General features: G+C 54.4%; 1 protein-coding gene across 7 annotated transcripts in view; it reads left to right on the top strand.

The window, feature by feature from the left end:
- MPRIP (myosin phosphatase Rho interacting protein) overlaps positions 1–16,883 on the top strand; it is a 73,155-nt gene that overhangs the window by 10,097 nt on the left and 46,175 nt on the right. For all 7 annotated transcript variants that reach the window (XM_077187144.1, XM_054643442.2, XM_077187145.1 and 4 more), the window contains exons 2-3: positions 1,191–1,268; positions 3,084–3,149. In XM_077187144.1, coding sequence (XP_077043259.1) covers positions 1,191–1,268; positions 3,084–3,149 — 144 coding nt within the window. The remainder of the gene's footprint in view (positions 1–1,190; positions 1,269–3,083; positions 3,150–16,883) is intronic.

Below are 16,883 nucleotides of genomic sequence, written 5' to 3'. Positions count from 1 at the left end.
CAAACTGGCAGGAGGAATCTAGGGGAGGTACTGAATTGGAAACAGTTTTAAACTTTAAGGAACAGAAAAGAATCAAAGCAACAAGATTAATTGAATCAGTTAGAGAAGAGCTGGGAGTGTGTGTGTCCTTGTGACTTTTTGGCTGGGCCAGGATGGACGTGCGTGGATGTTCCATGGTGGAAAGCAGTGTTCCCAGACCCAGGGTCTCCTGAAGCTGGCTCTGCTCTGGATTTCCACCCTCCTGGTCTCTCTTGGTATCTGTGGAGCCGCCTTGCTGGTGTGGCAATGTCTTGCTACTCTTGCAGCAGGATTTGGCCCCAGCCCTTGCCAGGTGTTGGCTCATCGTTTACAGCTTGACAAGGCAGCGGGAGCGGTGCCCGCAGGAGTTTGCGTGGGAGGACATGCCCGGTGCCCATCCCCATCCCACCGCCTGCCATGGCGTGGGTCAGCTTCACCCTGGCCACTTCTGCATCCAAGCCATCGGTGGAAAGAGCCTGGATATTTTATTTTCCACTGACATACGGCAGTGCTGCAAGGTTCTTTCCGAGTATTCTTTCCCTTTCTCTTCCCGGCTGGCTGAATGAGCTGTTTTCCCTCCTCCTGGCTCTGACCTTCCTGTGTGCTCGCTGGGGGGAGCGGGCTGGCAGGGGCTGCCCTGCAGGGAAGCAGGAGTTGGATGTGCACAGCACGGGAAGCGGCTGGGAGCTGGAGAACTGCCAGCACTGGGTAGTTTTTCCTCTCTTAATTAACGAACGGAAAACATCGAGCTCTCCTTTGGAGTGTGTTTGTGCTTTGGAGTAGAGGCACGCTGCCGATGGCGACGGGAAGAGCCGCGCTGGGGATGGGCTGTGCCGCTCGGCAGCACCCGGGAGCTTGGTGCTCCGGGCACGGTGCCATGCAGGAGCAGCTGTGTTTGGAGTTTGTGCCTGGGGTTTTGCCTCCTCCCGAGTCCTCGTCTCAGTCCCATTGGCACACAGTGTGTGTCACACCACGGGTTGCCATCAGACACCACGTTCCCTGCACTGGGAAGGCTGAGTTTGCCTGCGTGCAGGAGGCTGAGCTCACACAGCTGCCTTCGTGCTGGGGCTGCTGCAGTTTCCCGTGTCCCTGACCATCGATTCCCTGTGGTGCTGATCTGTGTTGAGCCGTTTTCCGCTGTGAGTGAGTGTTCCTGTGCTGTTTCTTTGCAGGCCAAACCCATTTATGGTGGCTGGCTGCTGCTGGCCCCGGAAGGAACGGACTTTGACAACCCCGTCCATCGCTCCCGGGTAAGTGAAGCTGAGACATCCCCTGCCCATGACGTTGGTGGGGGTGGCAGGAGGGCATGTCCCTGCCCATGGGGGTGGCTGTGACCCTGGGAGTGCTGAAGGCACCTCCATGCTCCCATTCTCTTGTGCAAACCAGGAAGCTGGGAGATGTTTCTGGCAGCAAGGCTGGAATGCCTTCTCTGGGATGCAAGGTCTCCCGTGCTGGGCAGCAGCCTGGGGCACTGCAGGTGCGGGTCAGGCTCAGTCTGTGCAATTTTATTGCTTGTTGCTTTTGCTTTTTGATGTTTTGATGTTGCTCTGGTTTGTCTGACACGTGCCATGCTGCCAGGAAGGCGCTCAGGCCAGTGGGGTGTGGGCTGTGTGACTCTGAGCTGTGCTGTGAGCATCAGAAAAGCACCTAGTTTTCCTTTGGGGCTTGGAAACAACTACTTTATTTTCTGCAGCTCATTGTGAGCATGCCCAGAGCTTTAGAGGAAGGCTGCATCCCATCCCCTAGTGTGGATATGCCGATGTCAGGCAGGTCCTGCAGCAAGGAAGGGGCTGAGTGGTGGTTCCCATTTGCTCTAACCTGCAGAGCTCTGAAGCCAAGTGCTGGCAGCAGGCACCTGCAGACAGAGCAGGACACACTCAGCTCCTTCCCAAAGGGGTTTTCTCATGCCTGGCAGAAACAGCAGCATCCTGTGGGGTTGGAGCATCCCCCACTTTCCTGTCCTGGGGGGTGTGAGGCTCAGAAGGATGTGGCGAGGCTGAGGTCCTTTCACTGCTGGCTTGTGACAAGGACTTCCAGCCTGTCCCCAAGCTTGTCTTGCAGGGAGCTTGCTGCTGAGCTGCCAGGATGGGGCTGTCTTGTGCGTGCAAGGGATGGCAATGGTCCGTGAACCCTCTGTCACGCAGCCAAAATGTTCTGGGAGCTGTTTGTAATAAAAAAATGGCTCCTGAATGAACAAGAATTGGGTTCTGAGTTCAGCCTGGGGTATATGGGTCATTATTTGGAGTCACAGCTTGTCATAGGCTTGCTGGCCTGACATAAAGGGGACATGGGACCTGGCTCTCCCCAGAACCCAGGCTGCCTGCTAAGCTGGGGCTTGTGGAGGTCCACAAGGTCCTCCCTAGTTCTGCTTGTCCCTGAGCACCCTGGACTTTGCCTGAAGGGCTGAGAAAAGTGAGATAAGAATTGCTGCACTGGGGCTATGAATCCAGGACTTTTTTATTTCAGCCTGCTCAACCAGTTTTTGCTCTTGGCCGAAAACAACCTGGCACACGTGAAAAAAAAAAAAAAAAGGCAGTTTTCCAGCCAGATCAGTTCTCCAATCTGATTTACTGTGCAGCTGCAGAGGCAGCAGTGCCAGCGTGGTGCCAGGATTGCCTGGGCAGAGCCATGCCAGGAGTGCAGCCACCATCCAAACTGAGCTCATGTGCTGCTGGGGGACATGTGACATGACACCCTGTCACTCTCCAGCACTGGATGCTGGAATAGATGGTGCAGGATGAAGCTGAGGGCTCAGAACATTTAGTTTGGGGATCCTTCTGGTGTCCCCAGTATTTGTGGCATGAACCTGAGTTATGAGAGGTTTAGTTTGGATATTAGGAAAAGGTTCTTCCCCCAGAGGGTGATCAGGCTCTGAACAGGCTCCCCAGGGAATGGTCAAAGTCCCGAGGCTGCTAGAGCTCAAGGCAGTGAGCATTGGGCAATGTGGGCTGATGCACACAGACCTTTGGCAGAGCCCTGCCAGCTGATGTGCAGCTCCAGTGCTCCCAGCAAGGCCCAGGGGCTGGTGGACACTGCCATGACCCACCTCATGTCTTCTCTTGCAGAAATGGCAGCGTCGGTTCTTCATCCTCTACGAGCATGGGCTGCTGCGCTATGCCCTCGACGAGATGGTGAGTGCTGCCCGGCTCTGTTCAGGTTCTGGGGATCAGCTGGGTTATCTGCTGCCCTTGGAGTGCTCTGCCAAGCTGGAGGAGAGCTGTGCTCGCTGGGTTTGACTCTGTGCCAGGCTGGGTTTGTGTGGGAGCTCAGTGGTCACTCTGCAGAGGACGGGTGGGTGTTTCGGAGGCGCGTGAGTCCCTCCTGGCACGGGATTCCGCAGTTGCTGACAGATCCCACGATGACAGGAAGTGCTGGAGGGGGGTCCCCAAGGTTGTTCCCCCTCCTTTTTGCCCAGTTTCCCGGTGCCAGCTGGGTTTTGGTTGTGGTGAATCACCTTGGCAGTGTCTGAGAAGGAGGCCCTGCCTAGCGATGCCCGTGGAAAGTAGGTCAGCTGGAACGCCTTCCCCCTGCCCACCCGCCCTGGAGCTGCAGCTTGTCACCAGCTCTGCTCCCAGCAGTAAAAGGGGATCAAAGGAAGGCAAACCCATTCACTGGGAGCTGCAGAGTGGGGCTGAAGAGCCCAGTAGGTCAGTCCCAGGAGCACCCAGGACTGCTGATCTATCCTGCTGGCTACAGGAAGCTCACGGGAGGGTCCCCAAGGCTGAACAGGCTGGCACAGTGGGCACCCATGTGCTGGGATCTGCCTGGGCAGGAGGCTCAGGAAGCCAGCTGGAGAGAGCACACCTGTGGGACAGGGACACATGGGGACCTGTGTCTGTGGTGGGGAGGCTCCCTGCGAGGTCAGTGTGCCTTGGTCCTCCTCCAGCACCTCCTGTGAGGGCACCGTGGAATGAGGAGGCTCGGCGAGTGTGGCTCAGATTTCATGCTGTGTTTGTTTGTATTTTTACTTGGGGTTGGTCCAAGTGCCCTAAATAATTTAAATGTCTTTGGTAGGAGCAGTGGAGGCTTTAATACATTTTCAGTGTCAGCAACCTGGCTCTGCACTGGGCTGCTTTTTCCTGTCCTACATTGACAGGAGGGTGCTTTGTGTCTGGGTGGAGGGGTGGAGTAGGGAGATTGCCCAGTCTGAGGGTAGAGGTGCAGAAATGCTGGGAAACACAACCTGGGATATTTTTTTGCTGTTTTGCATCCTGAGGAGGTTGATCTCCCCCAGGTTCTGCCACATCTGGGCAGAAGCAGACAGGCAGTGCCCCAGCCCTGTGCCACAGGGGCCAGAGAGCACCCAGAGGACAGCAGGAGCATCCTGCAGTTCTCCAGGCACCTGCTGGGCTTTTTCCCCTTGAGAAGGGAGAAAGTGGAAAAATACAGACAAAAAAGGGAAGGTACACATGTGCAGCATGGGATGGTGTCCTGGGCAGTGTGACAGCCCTGTGCTGGCTCCTGGACTCGCTGCCCCACGGCCACTTGTGGTGTGATGGATCCCAGGAGAGTCTGATGCAGCAGGAGACCTCCCAGGCAGTGGCAGGCTGGGATTGAATGGCTCTGCTTGAACCTTTCAGACGTTAATTTTGTGGGTTTGGCAATTTCTGCTCTTATTAAAAGTGGAATTGGAGGAAGGAGTGAGCCTGGGAGGGGAGTCCTGGGCTGGTGATGCTGGTGGAGACATTCCTGTGCCTGGCCAGGGAGGTTCTGCTCCTGGCTCCCAGCAGGTTGGAGAGCAGTGGGGTGTGGAGGGGCAGCTCAAAGCACAAGCCCAGGTTAAGGAGACCTCAGGGAGTCCCCAGAGATGTTGGTGCTGTGGTACTCAGAGACTGTGGAATGGGGCACTACTGGGCACAGGGAGCCTTTTGCCAAGGGATGGGTAAATTTTGGTGTTGGATTGGAGCATTTGGGCATGGAAGGTGGGACAAGCAGCCCCAGCTGTCCTGCTTGTCCTGTTCTCTCCTGAGACCTGCCCAGGGATATCCCAGAGCTGATCCTGAGTCTGTGCTCCTGCTTGGCCACCTTCTTTCTCTGTGTCAGTCATTCTGTCTGTCCTTGCTCTGCCATAGTTCCAGTCTGAAAACAAAATGAGTTCTGCATGATGGCTGCATTGGGGAGAATTTGCACAGGCTCTGGACCTTCACTGCCTCAGACCAGACTGAGCTGCCAGACTCTCTCCCTGGGGTCTCCCTTTCAGGCTGGGTGCAGTTGGTGGCACCCAGATCCAGCCTGGCCACTGGGAATGCCCAGGAGATCCCAGCCCCTTCCCCTCTGCAGGGACCATGCCAGCAGCTGTTCCCAGCTCTGCTGAGCCCTGCCTAAGCTGAGCCTGCTCAGACGTGCAGAAATTCCTGCCTCTCAGCTGTGGGTGGATGTGGAGGGTGTGTGATCACTTGGGGATGCCTTCCCATCCTGAACATCCACAGTTGCACCCCGATGGTGGCTCGCTCCTACTGTTTGATAAACATTAATGCTGGGACTGATGATGTCAGGGCTGGTGCTTCTCTGCAGCAGCTGGAAGATGACAAAGCCACTCTTACTGAGGGAAAGCAGGAAAGGACAGGCTTGGGGTTGAGCTGCTGTGTTGTGAGTGTCCAAGGACAAGTTTCAGTTCTCCTGGTAGAGCAGCCTGTGGTCTCCAGTGCAGCCACTGCCGTGGGAGAGCAGCCCGGCACTGCGGCGCTCTGGGAGGTTCTGGTTGGGATTTGGGAGCTGCCACAAGAATAGTGCAGGGCTCAGGGGCCAGAGCCAGCGAGTGGCAAGTGCAGAGCTTTTGCCTGCCTTTGTTTTGATTGCTGTGATCTATAATTAGCAGCTGAGGTCTCTATAAATAGAGCCAGCCTGCGTGGGAATGGAAAGGCAGGAGGGGTTTGTGGGGATGGAGAGCTCTGCCATGTCCCTCCCTGGGCCTGCAGGTGGGCCTGGGGCCTCAGCCTCTGCCTGGGGATGGATCCAGCCCCGTGCCTGGGGCAGGTCAGAGGAGTGGGTCTGGATCTCCAGGCCAGCTTCTTAATGAATCACTGCATATCCAAGCCAGGCCTTGTGTCTGTGCCTCAGTTTACCCCCGTGCTGCTTCTCTTGAGCTGGGATTTATACTAGGTTGGCATTTTGCATCCTCCCTGGGGATATTCTCGTGTCACATCAGGCTGCCTTTTGGTAGCTAAGACTATTAATTTAGAAGCTTTTTGCTTTGTGCATATGTTAGTTTGAAAACAGGACAAAATTGAGGCTTGTCTGGGAGCATCTCAAACTCACTGGTGCTGTGGATGAGAGGCAAGGTGAGGGCATCTTCTGATTGGGCTCTTTTAGTTTTCCTGCAGGGATTCAGGAGGAGCATTCCTGTGCCTGAAATACCCATTTTGCAACAAGCTGACCTCAGTCTGTCTGGCACTTCCCAGCTTGATAAAATGTGTGAGCTCTATCTCTACCTGTTACTTGCTGGAGTCAAATTGCTTTGTGAAATTGGGAAGGGATCTAGAAGGATGCTTGAATCAGTAGTCAGCCACCTCAATACCAGAGTTTGCTGGGGTTGGATGGTTGTGTCCTCCATGGTGGTGTTGCAGACCCTTCCCAAACTCACAGCAGGGTGGTCCTGCTCCTACATCAGGAACTCAGATGGATCATAATGTCATTAACCTCAGAACAATGGAGCAGACATCTCTGCTCCAGCCTGTGATGGCAGGGAGGGAGGTCAGGAGGAGCTGGGAGCTGATGGGACTGGGGTGAGCTGGAGAACGAGGCCAGCCTGGCATCTGGGAATGGTTAGGGAGCAGAGGGACCCCTGGGCTGGGTGTATAAATAGGAGAAGAGAGGCCAGCTCAGAGGTGGGAGGTCTGGCACTACACAGCAGGGCTGTGGGGTCACATCTGGAGACCTGCTTGGCCCCATTCCTGGCCACAGAAACCTAAGGAACTGATAAATGCGTAAAAAAGGAGAGTGTTGTAAGCATTGGTGGCAGCTGGAGGGGGATCAGAGGAAGGGATGCATGCTTGCTGATGCTGTGATCCACAGACCTGTGTGATTATTGTTTCCTAATTCACCCCCCTCCAAACACTTCTTTATTTGGAGGAAAGGGGCATTTTAAAATGTCACTGTCAGCAGAGCTGTGCTGTGTTGGTTTTCATTGTAGTTACCTCCTTTGTCATCTGTATTGTTTTAGGAAGCCAAGAGCCCGTGTGTGTGTTTTCCCCCTCCTTTTTAGATCAAAGCAGTTTACTTCAGTTTTGGCACAGAATTGAAATTCATTGGCAGGGATTAAAAACAAACCTTAAACATCCTGGCCTCTCTGTCCTTACTTTTTCCACACATTTTGCCATTTAAGTGTTTCCAAGCTCTCCCTGCCCCCTCCTCCGTGGGAGCACCAGGCTTTACAAACCCCATTCCCCTCATCCCCAGTGGTTTCCCCCAATGGACACAATTTTGCCAATGCCTCTGTTTGTCAGATCAAGACTTTCAGTTTCTGTTTAGCATAAAAAAGCTTTTGGCTTGAATCAAAGTATGTTTGAAATTTAAAGTAAGCAGAGACAGAAAGGCTGGGTGGGAGTGACTGTGTGAGGCTCAGACAGTGACAGGGATCCCCCATCCCAGTTTTTTTCCTGGATGTTGTCAAGTCAGGGTGGATGATGATCTGTGAGGTTTTATGTGGGATATTTGGTGTGTATGTCATAGATGATGCAGTAGCAATAAGGAAATGATGGGAAAATTGGGAAACAGAAATCGTTTCTCCTTCGGGGAAGCTGGGCAGGAAAGGGACACCAGGGAGAGGGGACATGCTTGTGACTGCTCTAGGGGAGCTGCAGAGAGAGCACAAGTGCTGGTGACTCTGAACAGAGCTCAGAGATCTTTGAGGAATTTGTTGTGTTTAATTTTCAATACTGATTTGGGGGAAAAAAAAATCCATGAACCTAAAGGGAGCCCTGGGAACTCATTCCCCGGGGCATTGCTGAAGTCAGGACCAAGCAGCCTCAAAGGGGGTGAGAGGAGGATACACAAATCTTCATTTGTGGTTGTATATTAATGTCTGTCTTGATGCTGATGCAAGTGTCATTACTGGGGTTGGGTGTGGGGATCCCATAAGGGTGGCTTTGGGGTGTTCATGTCTTCCCATTTCTCTCTGCTCCAAGTGTCTGGCCCCAGTTGATGCAGGAGGTGGGTTCTGCTGTCAGGACACCCGTGGGCTCCTCCAGGAATGGTTCCCTCCATTTGCTAAACCCTCTTCTGGTTTGTGTCTTTTAGTTTGGGAAGGTAAAACTGCTGAGCTACAGAAGGAGAATTTGGGAGGGGGCTGAGGAAGCAGGAAGCTCTCCTCCAGGGATGGCTCCATCATGAGTCCTGGCAACTGACAATGGCCAGGGACATCATCAGGGCCCCAAAAGTGCCTGGGTTTATTGTGAGCTTTGGAGATCACTGTTGTCCACATCCAAGCCCCCCAAGAAGGACATTCCATGGCTGCAGGACCCTCTCAGGAGAGGCCTTGGTGTGAAACAATCCGTGGTGGGAGGTTTGGGAGTTAACAGGCAGAAAGAGGATGAAAGTGGAGTTGAAAGCTGGATGCAGCCAGCGACCTCCTAACACAAGCTGCTGCTTTGATGACCTGGCCCAGGTGCTTCCTTCCTGGAAACAACACAGCTCCTATTGTCTTCTGCAGGGCGAGCCACAAAGCTGGAATTGCTCTTAGGCTGAGCAGCAAGGACAGGTTCAAGTGGCTCCATCCTTCTGCTTTTTCCCCACTCCTCGTCCCTCGGGACCTAGCAAAGACTTTTCTGTAGAAGACGTGTGCCAGAGCAGCGAGGGAAGTGAGCTGGAGTTTAGATTGCATTTCTCTTGTTTCTGGGGGGGCAGAGTGAAACAGGCACTTGCAGCAGCTGGAGTTCCTTTGTGACTCCTGGACCTGTGGCTTCCAGCCTGGCTGCAGGCTCTTGGTGAAGGAAAAATTGAATCTGCTGGAAAAGGTTAATGTGGGAATCAAGCTCTGATGGCATTTAGGAGGGAAGATGTCAGGGCTGGCAGTGAAATGGCACAGCTGAGGCTGAGCAGTTACCCTGGCATGGGCCCCCTGGTCCCCACAGGCAGCAGAGGAAGGGGCAGGGGTGGGTGCCTGATCCCAACTCTTTCCAAGCCAGGGCAGTACTGGGCTCCCAAGCATCCCCCAGTCTCTGGGTGGCCGTGCCAGTGCACGTGTGAACGACCAAACCACCCAAGGAACCAACAAAACTACAATTTTTTTGCCCTGGTGTTGCTTGGTGCTGGGGAGAGGATGTGAAACGAGGTGCCTGCAGCCATGTGGTGGGGATGGAGTTGGGTTTAATTGTTTCCACTGTATCAGGTTGGTGAGGAAGGACCTGAAGGGGGCTGTGGTCTGCAGCCTGGGTGATGCTGGGTAACAGCATCCCTTTCCCTGCTCCTGGAAGCAGCAGCATCCCAGCAGCTGGCACATCCCTCTTCCCACTGAGCATCATGAGGTATCCTGGCATTGACTGGTGGCATTCAGTGCTGCAAACCCCTCAGTGACAGCTCAGAGAGGAGGACGAGGACATGAATGGAACAAGGCAACAAAGCTGCTCCAAAAATCAAAGCACGTTCCCCCTTTTTTTTTCCCCGGCAGAGATCCTGCATTCATTGATTGTTGACATGACATATGTGGGTTGGAGAAAGGCAGCGGCAGCTTCTGGCAGGGGAGGAAGGGGCTGGGGGGGCCGGAGGGGTTCTGCAAGCCGAGATGCTGATTACCAGGGGCAGCAAATAGCTTGCAGCTGCCTCCGCTCAACACGCTCTTTGTGGCGCTTGCAGCCACTCTTTGGACGCAGCTATTTTTAATTTCCCCAAGCGCGCACAAAGCGAAGGGGGTGGGCGATGCCGCTGGCGTCCCCCCTTCCTGCCCCCGCTCCCACCCCTTTCCCAGCCAGCCCTGCGCTTCCCGGCTTCCTCCCACCCTCCGGGGAATGTGGGGAGCTGCACTCCCTCTTTTTTTTTTTTCGTTTTCTTTTTTTAAATTTTTTTTTAATTTTTTTTTTTATTATTTTTTTGGGTCCGTGTTAGGAGCCGGCCTTGGCTCCCCCCCACCTCCCTCCACCCTGCGGCAGTGTGTGCGGGGAGCTGGGAAAATGCAGAAATAAATAAATACACAATTAGGCAGGCGTCCAGCCGTGGAGGGGGGCGTGCTGCAAAAGGAGACTCTGGCCAAATTTTGGAATGCCTGAGAAAGCGGCTGGAGCCGTGGGCGAGTGCAGGGCTGTGGGCTTCCCACCAGAGCAGAGATGGCTGTGACCCCCGAGGAGGAGGAGGAAGAGGAAGAGGAGGAGGGTGGCAGCTCCCAGCCTTGCTCTTGGGGGGCTTCCCCCCACTGGCATCTCACTGAGTCCAGGACAAGGCGTGTTTGTGCTGGGGCGTGGTGAGAACGGGGGTCTCAGCGTGCTCCTGCCTCGGCTCAGCAGTGATTTTTCCACCAAAACCTGAGTTGTGCCCTCTGTTCAAGCAGTAACACGGCTCGGGGTTAATAAATTACTTATTTGCAATCTTTGTTTCTCTGTTAGGTAAGCATTGGTGAATATGATATTTCTGCTTTATCCCGGGCATGAATTATTCATCAGGTTTGGAGGCTGTAAAAGGGACGTCAGGTTAAAACTTGCGTGGAGACAAGCTGAGGTCTTCAGTGAGGTTTTGTAAACAGCTTTTCTCAGGGTTACCAAGTGCAGGGGTTTTGCAGGAGTCTTCCCCCTTTTTGTCTGTGCTGTTTTAAGGCATTTCTGGTGAAAAATGAAAATTTCCAGGCAGATTTGATTATTGGTCTTGCTCATTTACTTACCATGGGCTGCAGATAGATACAAAGTAGATACAAACAAGTAGAAAAAATACAAGATACAAAAGTAGAAAAAAAATCAAAATGCTGTTTTTCCTTTATGGAGGACCAGGTAACAGCATGTGAACGTGCTCTTGGTGATATGTAAGATCTTTTTATTTTGTCCTGTTTCTTCAAAGCTACAGATGAGGCTCTTCCCTGCAGTCACTGAAGTCTGACTGCAAGCAGGCAACGAGATAAAACAGCCAGACAGCTTTGCTGAAAGTTGAAATTACCATAGGTAAATCACGTGTGCAGCAACTCACTTACCCTTCACCTCCTTCCTGCAGGATCCCATCCAGGAGCTGGTTTGTGGGAGTGTGTTAACAGCCTTGTGCTCTGCTCCTGCAGGCAGCACAGCTCCTCCTGTGCTGCTGCATGTGGAGCTTGGGGTGCTCCAGGAGCTGGGGAAAGCAGGGAAGGTCCCACCTTGCATGGAGGTTTCTTCCCCTCTGTGTTTTCCTGGCGTGCACCCCCCAGCCATGCCACATCTCTGCTGCCATGGCAGATGCAGGGAGGAAATTCTTCCCTGTGAGGGTGGGGAGAGCCTGGCACAGGTTGCCCAGAGAAGCTGGGGCTGCTCCATCCCTGGAAATGTCCACGGCTGGGTTGGATGGGGCTTGGAACAACTTGGTCTGGTGGAAGGTGTCCCTGCCCATGGCAGGGGGCTGGAACTGGATGAACTTTAAGGTCCCTTCCAACTCAAACCATTCTGTGGCATGACCCTGGGGCTCTTGGCTCTTGCACCCCCCAGGCCTTGGGTGCTGTGGCTCCAGGTGCTGTAGCTGTGGCTCTTCGTGATTTTATGGCCAAACAGAGCCCTGGGAAGCTGCAGTGGGGCCGTGGGCTGCTGTTCCACTGTGACCCATGGCTGTCCCCACTCTCCTCCCTGTTCCCTTTGCTGTGGGAGGCTGGTCCTTGGGCAGAGGAGGCAGAGGGAACAGGCACGCAGCGTGGCTTTAGAAGTGTTCCAGCAGCATCCTGAGCTCATGCAGGATTTCCACCTGTTGTGATGGTGTGACTGGAGAGAGAGGTGGGGTTTTGGAGCACACCCAACCTTGGCCCTTTCCTCCACATTTCATCAGCCCTGCTGCGATCGCATCGATAAAGGCACAGGGATCACCAGGGCGCTGGGGAGCTACTGGGATATAATTAGGGTTTTGGTTCACTTTCCTGGCTGCTTTCCCATTAGGGGAGGGACAGCAGGGATTATGGATGGAGCAGATGTGTGGAGGGAGGGGATGTTTGGCTTGCATGGGTGGTTAATGCCATATACAGGCCAGTGCTGGGGGGGGTGAAGTCTGTCATCCCAGGCATGGGGCATGGAGAAACCTTTTGTGCTCATCCCCCTCTGCTGGGATTGCACAGCTGCTCCCAAAGGAGGGGTTGGGAGCAGCACATGGCTGTGAATTCCCTCCTCTCCCTGTATTCCTCTACAGGAGCCAGATGTGAGCAGCAGGTTTAGGCTGCTACCCTGGGACAGTTCCAGCAGCCTTGTGTGTTAATAGTGAACTTTTCCTGGGCATTTAAAGCACTTCTTACCCCAGGTACCACTTGCCTGTGAACCTGGTGGTGCCTGCCTGGCCAGGACAGCTCTTTGCTGTCAGTGTTAGTGCCTCCACCACATTGTGCCTGTGGCAGCAAAGCCCAGCTCAAGCTGCTGCTGGGTGGTCTCCTTGCCCCACAAGTCATGTGTGTGCCTGTTGTGAGCTGTTCTCCTTGAACTGCCCAGAAGGCTCACATTTTGCACCATTTGGTGGGATAGCCAATGGTCAAAGTTTGAGAAACTCTCTCCAGCCATCACCTCGGCTTTTGGGAAGGTCTGCAGGGTCCAAGCTGGTCTAGAAGTTGCTGGAAGCAACGCAGAGTGGGTGTGGGGTTTTCTGTAGAGTGTGGGGTGCAGGATGTAGCTGCTGCTTGGTTGGCCAAGCCAAGCCAAGCTCTTAGGCTTGGCCAAGCCTCACACCTCCAGCTGCAGACCCCCAGGGCCCTGGGAGCCCGGCCTCCTGGTATTCCCAGCCCAGCAGGAAGCTCTGCAAAGCTCATAAGAGCAGTGCTGGGGAATAATGAGATTTCCAGACTAATTTGGCCGGATTCAAGAACTTCCACTGAAGCATCTGCGCCCGTGGGAGTTGCCCGAGCCTCTGGTGGATCTGGTGCTGCTGATCCCCAGGGCTGTTGTCTCCTTCTCTGCAGTGCCAGTACAAGACCTGTATTGACAGTCCTGGGGATACCCCACCACAGTGGCTGCAGGGCCTGAAATTATCCAGAGCTCCAGCAATGGTTGTTGGAGGTGGCTCTTCATGGCTGTGATGCTGCTGATGGCTTGGTCTGTCCCTGTGTCTTTGCACTGATGCCTCTGTTTGGTTGTATTTGCAGGAGAGGTTGTGGGATGGCTGGGGAGGAGGAGATCTGTCCCTCCTTTCCCTCTAGGCTGGAAGGGAGATGGGTTTACTTAGTGGGAGGTACAGGGATTTGATTGATCTAATTTTCTGCTTTCCTTGGATGACAATTACCTTGGTCATGTTCCCTCACCCCCATGAAGCAGAAATCCAGTTCCAGCTGGAACTGGGGCTGGCCAACATGGGTAGAGGTCATCCTGCTTCAATCCAAGCTTTCCTCCTCCTGAGCTGTGTCCAAAACTGGCATCACTGTGTGTATGGCCATCTTGGTGTGTGGGTGACCTTGGGGAGCTGTGGCTGCTGGGGTTTGGTGAAGCCCCTTGCTGCTGTGGAGGCTGTGAGCACTGAGGTGGTGCTGAGCTCCTGCACATGTGTGCCTGGCACACGGTGCAGGGACCACCTGGGACTCGTCTCCTACACCGAGGGGGTGGAGGATAAAGTTGACAAGGCCAATTTGGAACAGTGCAATTTAAGATTCAAGTATCAAGATGCAAATGAAGCCCATTTTTCCTTCCCACCTCCAAACAACTGCAGTTCCCTCTCCAGGAAGCTCCTGTCGTGATCTCTGCACCAAGCTCTGGTCTGTCCGTGGTCTTGCTGGGTTTTTGCCATCGGGCTGATTACCATGACAACTTGCTGGAAGGCTGCAGATATTTGTTTCCCCCTTGGCTGTTGTGCCTGTGCATCTGGGAGCAGGGAAGATGCCACGCTGGCAGCTGGGAGCAGATGGGGTCGGATCTGTTATCACGTATTCCTCCCACCCCCCTCCTCGGAGGGGAGGAGGAAATTTTGCATTTTAAATGCATCTAAATCCCATAGAGCAAGAGGAAAGAGTGACTTTTGGGTTTGCAGGGCTGCAAGGTGGTGCCTTTGGCACTGCAGGACTGGCAAATGCCTGTGCATTTCTGGGCTTCTGCTTTGGTCCCGAGAGTTGGGATAAGGCTTGAGTGGATGCTCCGAGCTCTTTGTACAACATTTGGCTTTTAGTTTGGTCCACAAACAGCCAGGATGGCAGCTCAGAGCAGCCTTTGGATACCCCACCCTGGTGGGACCTTGCTGTCCTTCCCATCATGGTGCCAATGTCTTCTGCATCTCTCTCCCTCTTCCTCTCCAGCAGCATTGGAAGTGCAGTGTGTGTATCCGTGGTTGCAAGCTTCCCTGAAAGGCTCCTGGATTTGTCCATGCTGCTGAGGACCTAGAGGGTCAGACACCAGTGCTGAAGGAGGTTGAACCCACTTGGTGACCACCAGTGGGTTTGCTGACCCTCCCTGCCCAGCACGGCTGGTTGTGCCAGGACTGGACATGGCTGTTCCCACCATCACAGACCCCTCAGAGGCTGTTCAGCAGGAAAGAGGTTAACAGGAAGGAGGCAGGCTAGGCTCTGGCTGCCAACTCCGACCCTGCTTTGGAGTGGGGAGCAGCTGGGAGCTGCAAGAGCAGTGCGAAAATAGCCTTATAAGGCCAAGAGAAGCTGGCTCCAGCCTCCGCACAGCCCAGGCCGGGCTTGCTCGGCTCCAGCACCCGCTGGCCGGATGGGTGCCCGTGGGGATGGGGCTACAAATGGGATGTGTGGCCCCAAAGCTGCTGCCTGGGCACCCCTGGGATGGGTGCTGGCCATGCCTGGCTGAGGTGGCACTGGGTGGGAGAGGAGCCCAGGGGTGCACACAGTCAGTTTGCAGGCAGCTCCCGGCCTCGCTCAGTGTTTAGACTCGCTGTCTGTGGACATAAACACCGACTCCGCTTAAAAGCGGCCCCTGGCTGAACTCTCCTGCCCAGCCCCTGCACTTCACCCCCTTCTCAAGCTGCTCCCCGAGGAAGAAAATTCCATCCCACTGGTAAAAGGGGAGCTGATGTTGTTTTATGTCCTGGTGGAGGCTCAGGAGGGCTCTTAGGGAATGCAGGGACAGGTGTGTGTGGCACTTGCTAACCCATCCCACCTCTTTGGGGTGGGTGACCTGGGGCTATGGGGAATTCCTTCAGCAAAACAAATCCCAGGAGCTGGCTGTCAGCACCTGTGATGAGCAACCCAGGGTCAACAGTGGGGAAATCTGTGGTGGGGCTGGGGGAAGTGGCATGTGTGGCATTTGTCCATCTGGGGAACGTTCTGCATTGCTGGCTGCACACCAGGGCAAGTGTCCCATCCCCTTCTTGTGCTGGCACAGGTTTGTTGCTGGTACAGAGGCACATTGGCAAGTGCCAAGGCCACATCTGCAGAGCACTGCTTGTGCCTCTATCTGTGAAAGGGAAGTTTGCAGCTGAGAAAGGTGAGCTCAGGTGGCCAAGAAAAGATACCTGCCTCTTGCTTGGATGGCACAGGGAAAGCAGAGCTGCCATGAGGATATGGGAGCACAACTTTCTGCTGCCCTTCGATGGGTGACTCCTCTAGTCCAAGTCCATCCTTTTGCAGAGCCCACAGAGGTTGTTTTCAACCTCTTTGTCTAATTTAATAAATCCAGGATGCTCAGCCTGCCAGCTGATCTATAAGTGTAATAAATCTGCCCACCGCAGCGCTCCGGCCCCGTTGTGGCCCTGTCGAGAGCCTCGTGCCTGGTGGCAGGAAGCCCAAAAGGCTCATTAAAGCCCTGCTGCTGTGCCAGCCATCCTAGCCTGGCACCTGGGCAGCTCAGGGCAGGCTGAGCCAGCCCTGTGTGTGTGCACAGAGCATCCCCAGCAGGGATTTAGGAGCTGCATCCCCAGCTGGGATTTAGGAGGTCATGCCTTGCCTTGCATGGCTGAAAAGGGGTGACTCTACATCTGAAAAGGCATCTCTGCAACTCCCTGAAAGGTGGTAGCCAAGTGTGGGTCAGTCTCTTCTCACAGATAACAGCTGGTAGGACAAAAGGAACTAGCCTCAAGTTGCTCCAGAGGAGTTTTAGGTTGGATATTTGGAAAAATTTCTGTAATGAAAGAGTGGTTGAGCATAGGAATAGGCTGCCCAGTGAAGTGGTAGAGTCACCATCCCTGTAAGTGTTCAAAGAACCCACAGATGTGGTGCTTAGGGACGTGGTTTAGTGGAGGACCTGGCATTGCCATGGGTTAATGGTTGGAGGTGTTTCTACAATTCTGTAACTTTTCAAGGAGTTGGTGCTTTCTCGATGGCCTCCAGGTGGAAATGGTGGATGTGGCTCTGGGTTAGGCTCCCAGTGCCATGCTGGTGCTGGGAGCTGCGTGTCCAAGCTCTGTCTGTGCCCTTGCCCAGCTGTGGTTGTCTCCATGTTGCCCTGATGTGCCTGTGACAATGTGACAGCAAAGTCTTGCTCCCTTCTGTTTGCATCCTGCCTGGAGCACTGTGATCAGCTGAGCCCAGGCACTGGGATGGGGGAAGCTTTAGCAGGCACAGGAGCTGCATCTGCAGAGCACAGGGGAGTGCTGTGAGTGAGCAGCGCTCGGCAGCCACCTTCATGAATATTTTAGCTGGGAGAATTAACATTTGTCAAGACACATTTATGGAGGCAGCGTGGATGTCTCTTCCCCAGGCACTGCAGGCTCGCTGCTGCTCCAGGGCAGTGCTGGGAGCCAGGGCAGTGCTGCCAGATCCTGAGCCCAGAGTGGGACAGCAGAGCTGTGATCTCCCCTGGGACAGCCAGGCCCCGGTGCCAAGGCAACCAGCCCGCCATGCGAGA

The sequence above is a fragment of the Agelaius phoeniceus genome, chromosome 16 (genome assembly GCF_051311805.1).
Source record: "Agelaius phoeniceus isolate bAgePho1 chromosome 16, bAgePho1.hap1, whole genome shotgun sequence".
Classification (NCBI taxonomy): Eukaryota; Metazoa; Chordata; class Aves; order Passeriformes; family Icteridae; genus Agelaius; species Agelaius phoeniceus.
Note: the sequence above shows the minus strand (reverse complement) of the source record. Positions and strands in the feature narration are given on the sequence as shown.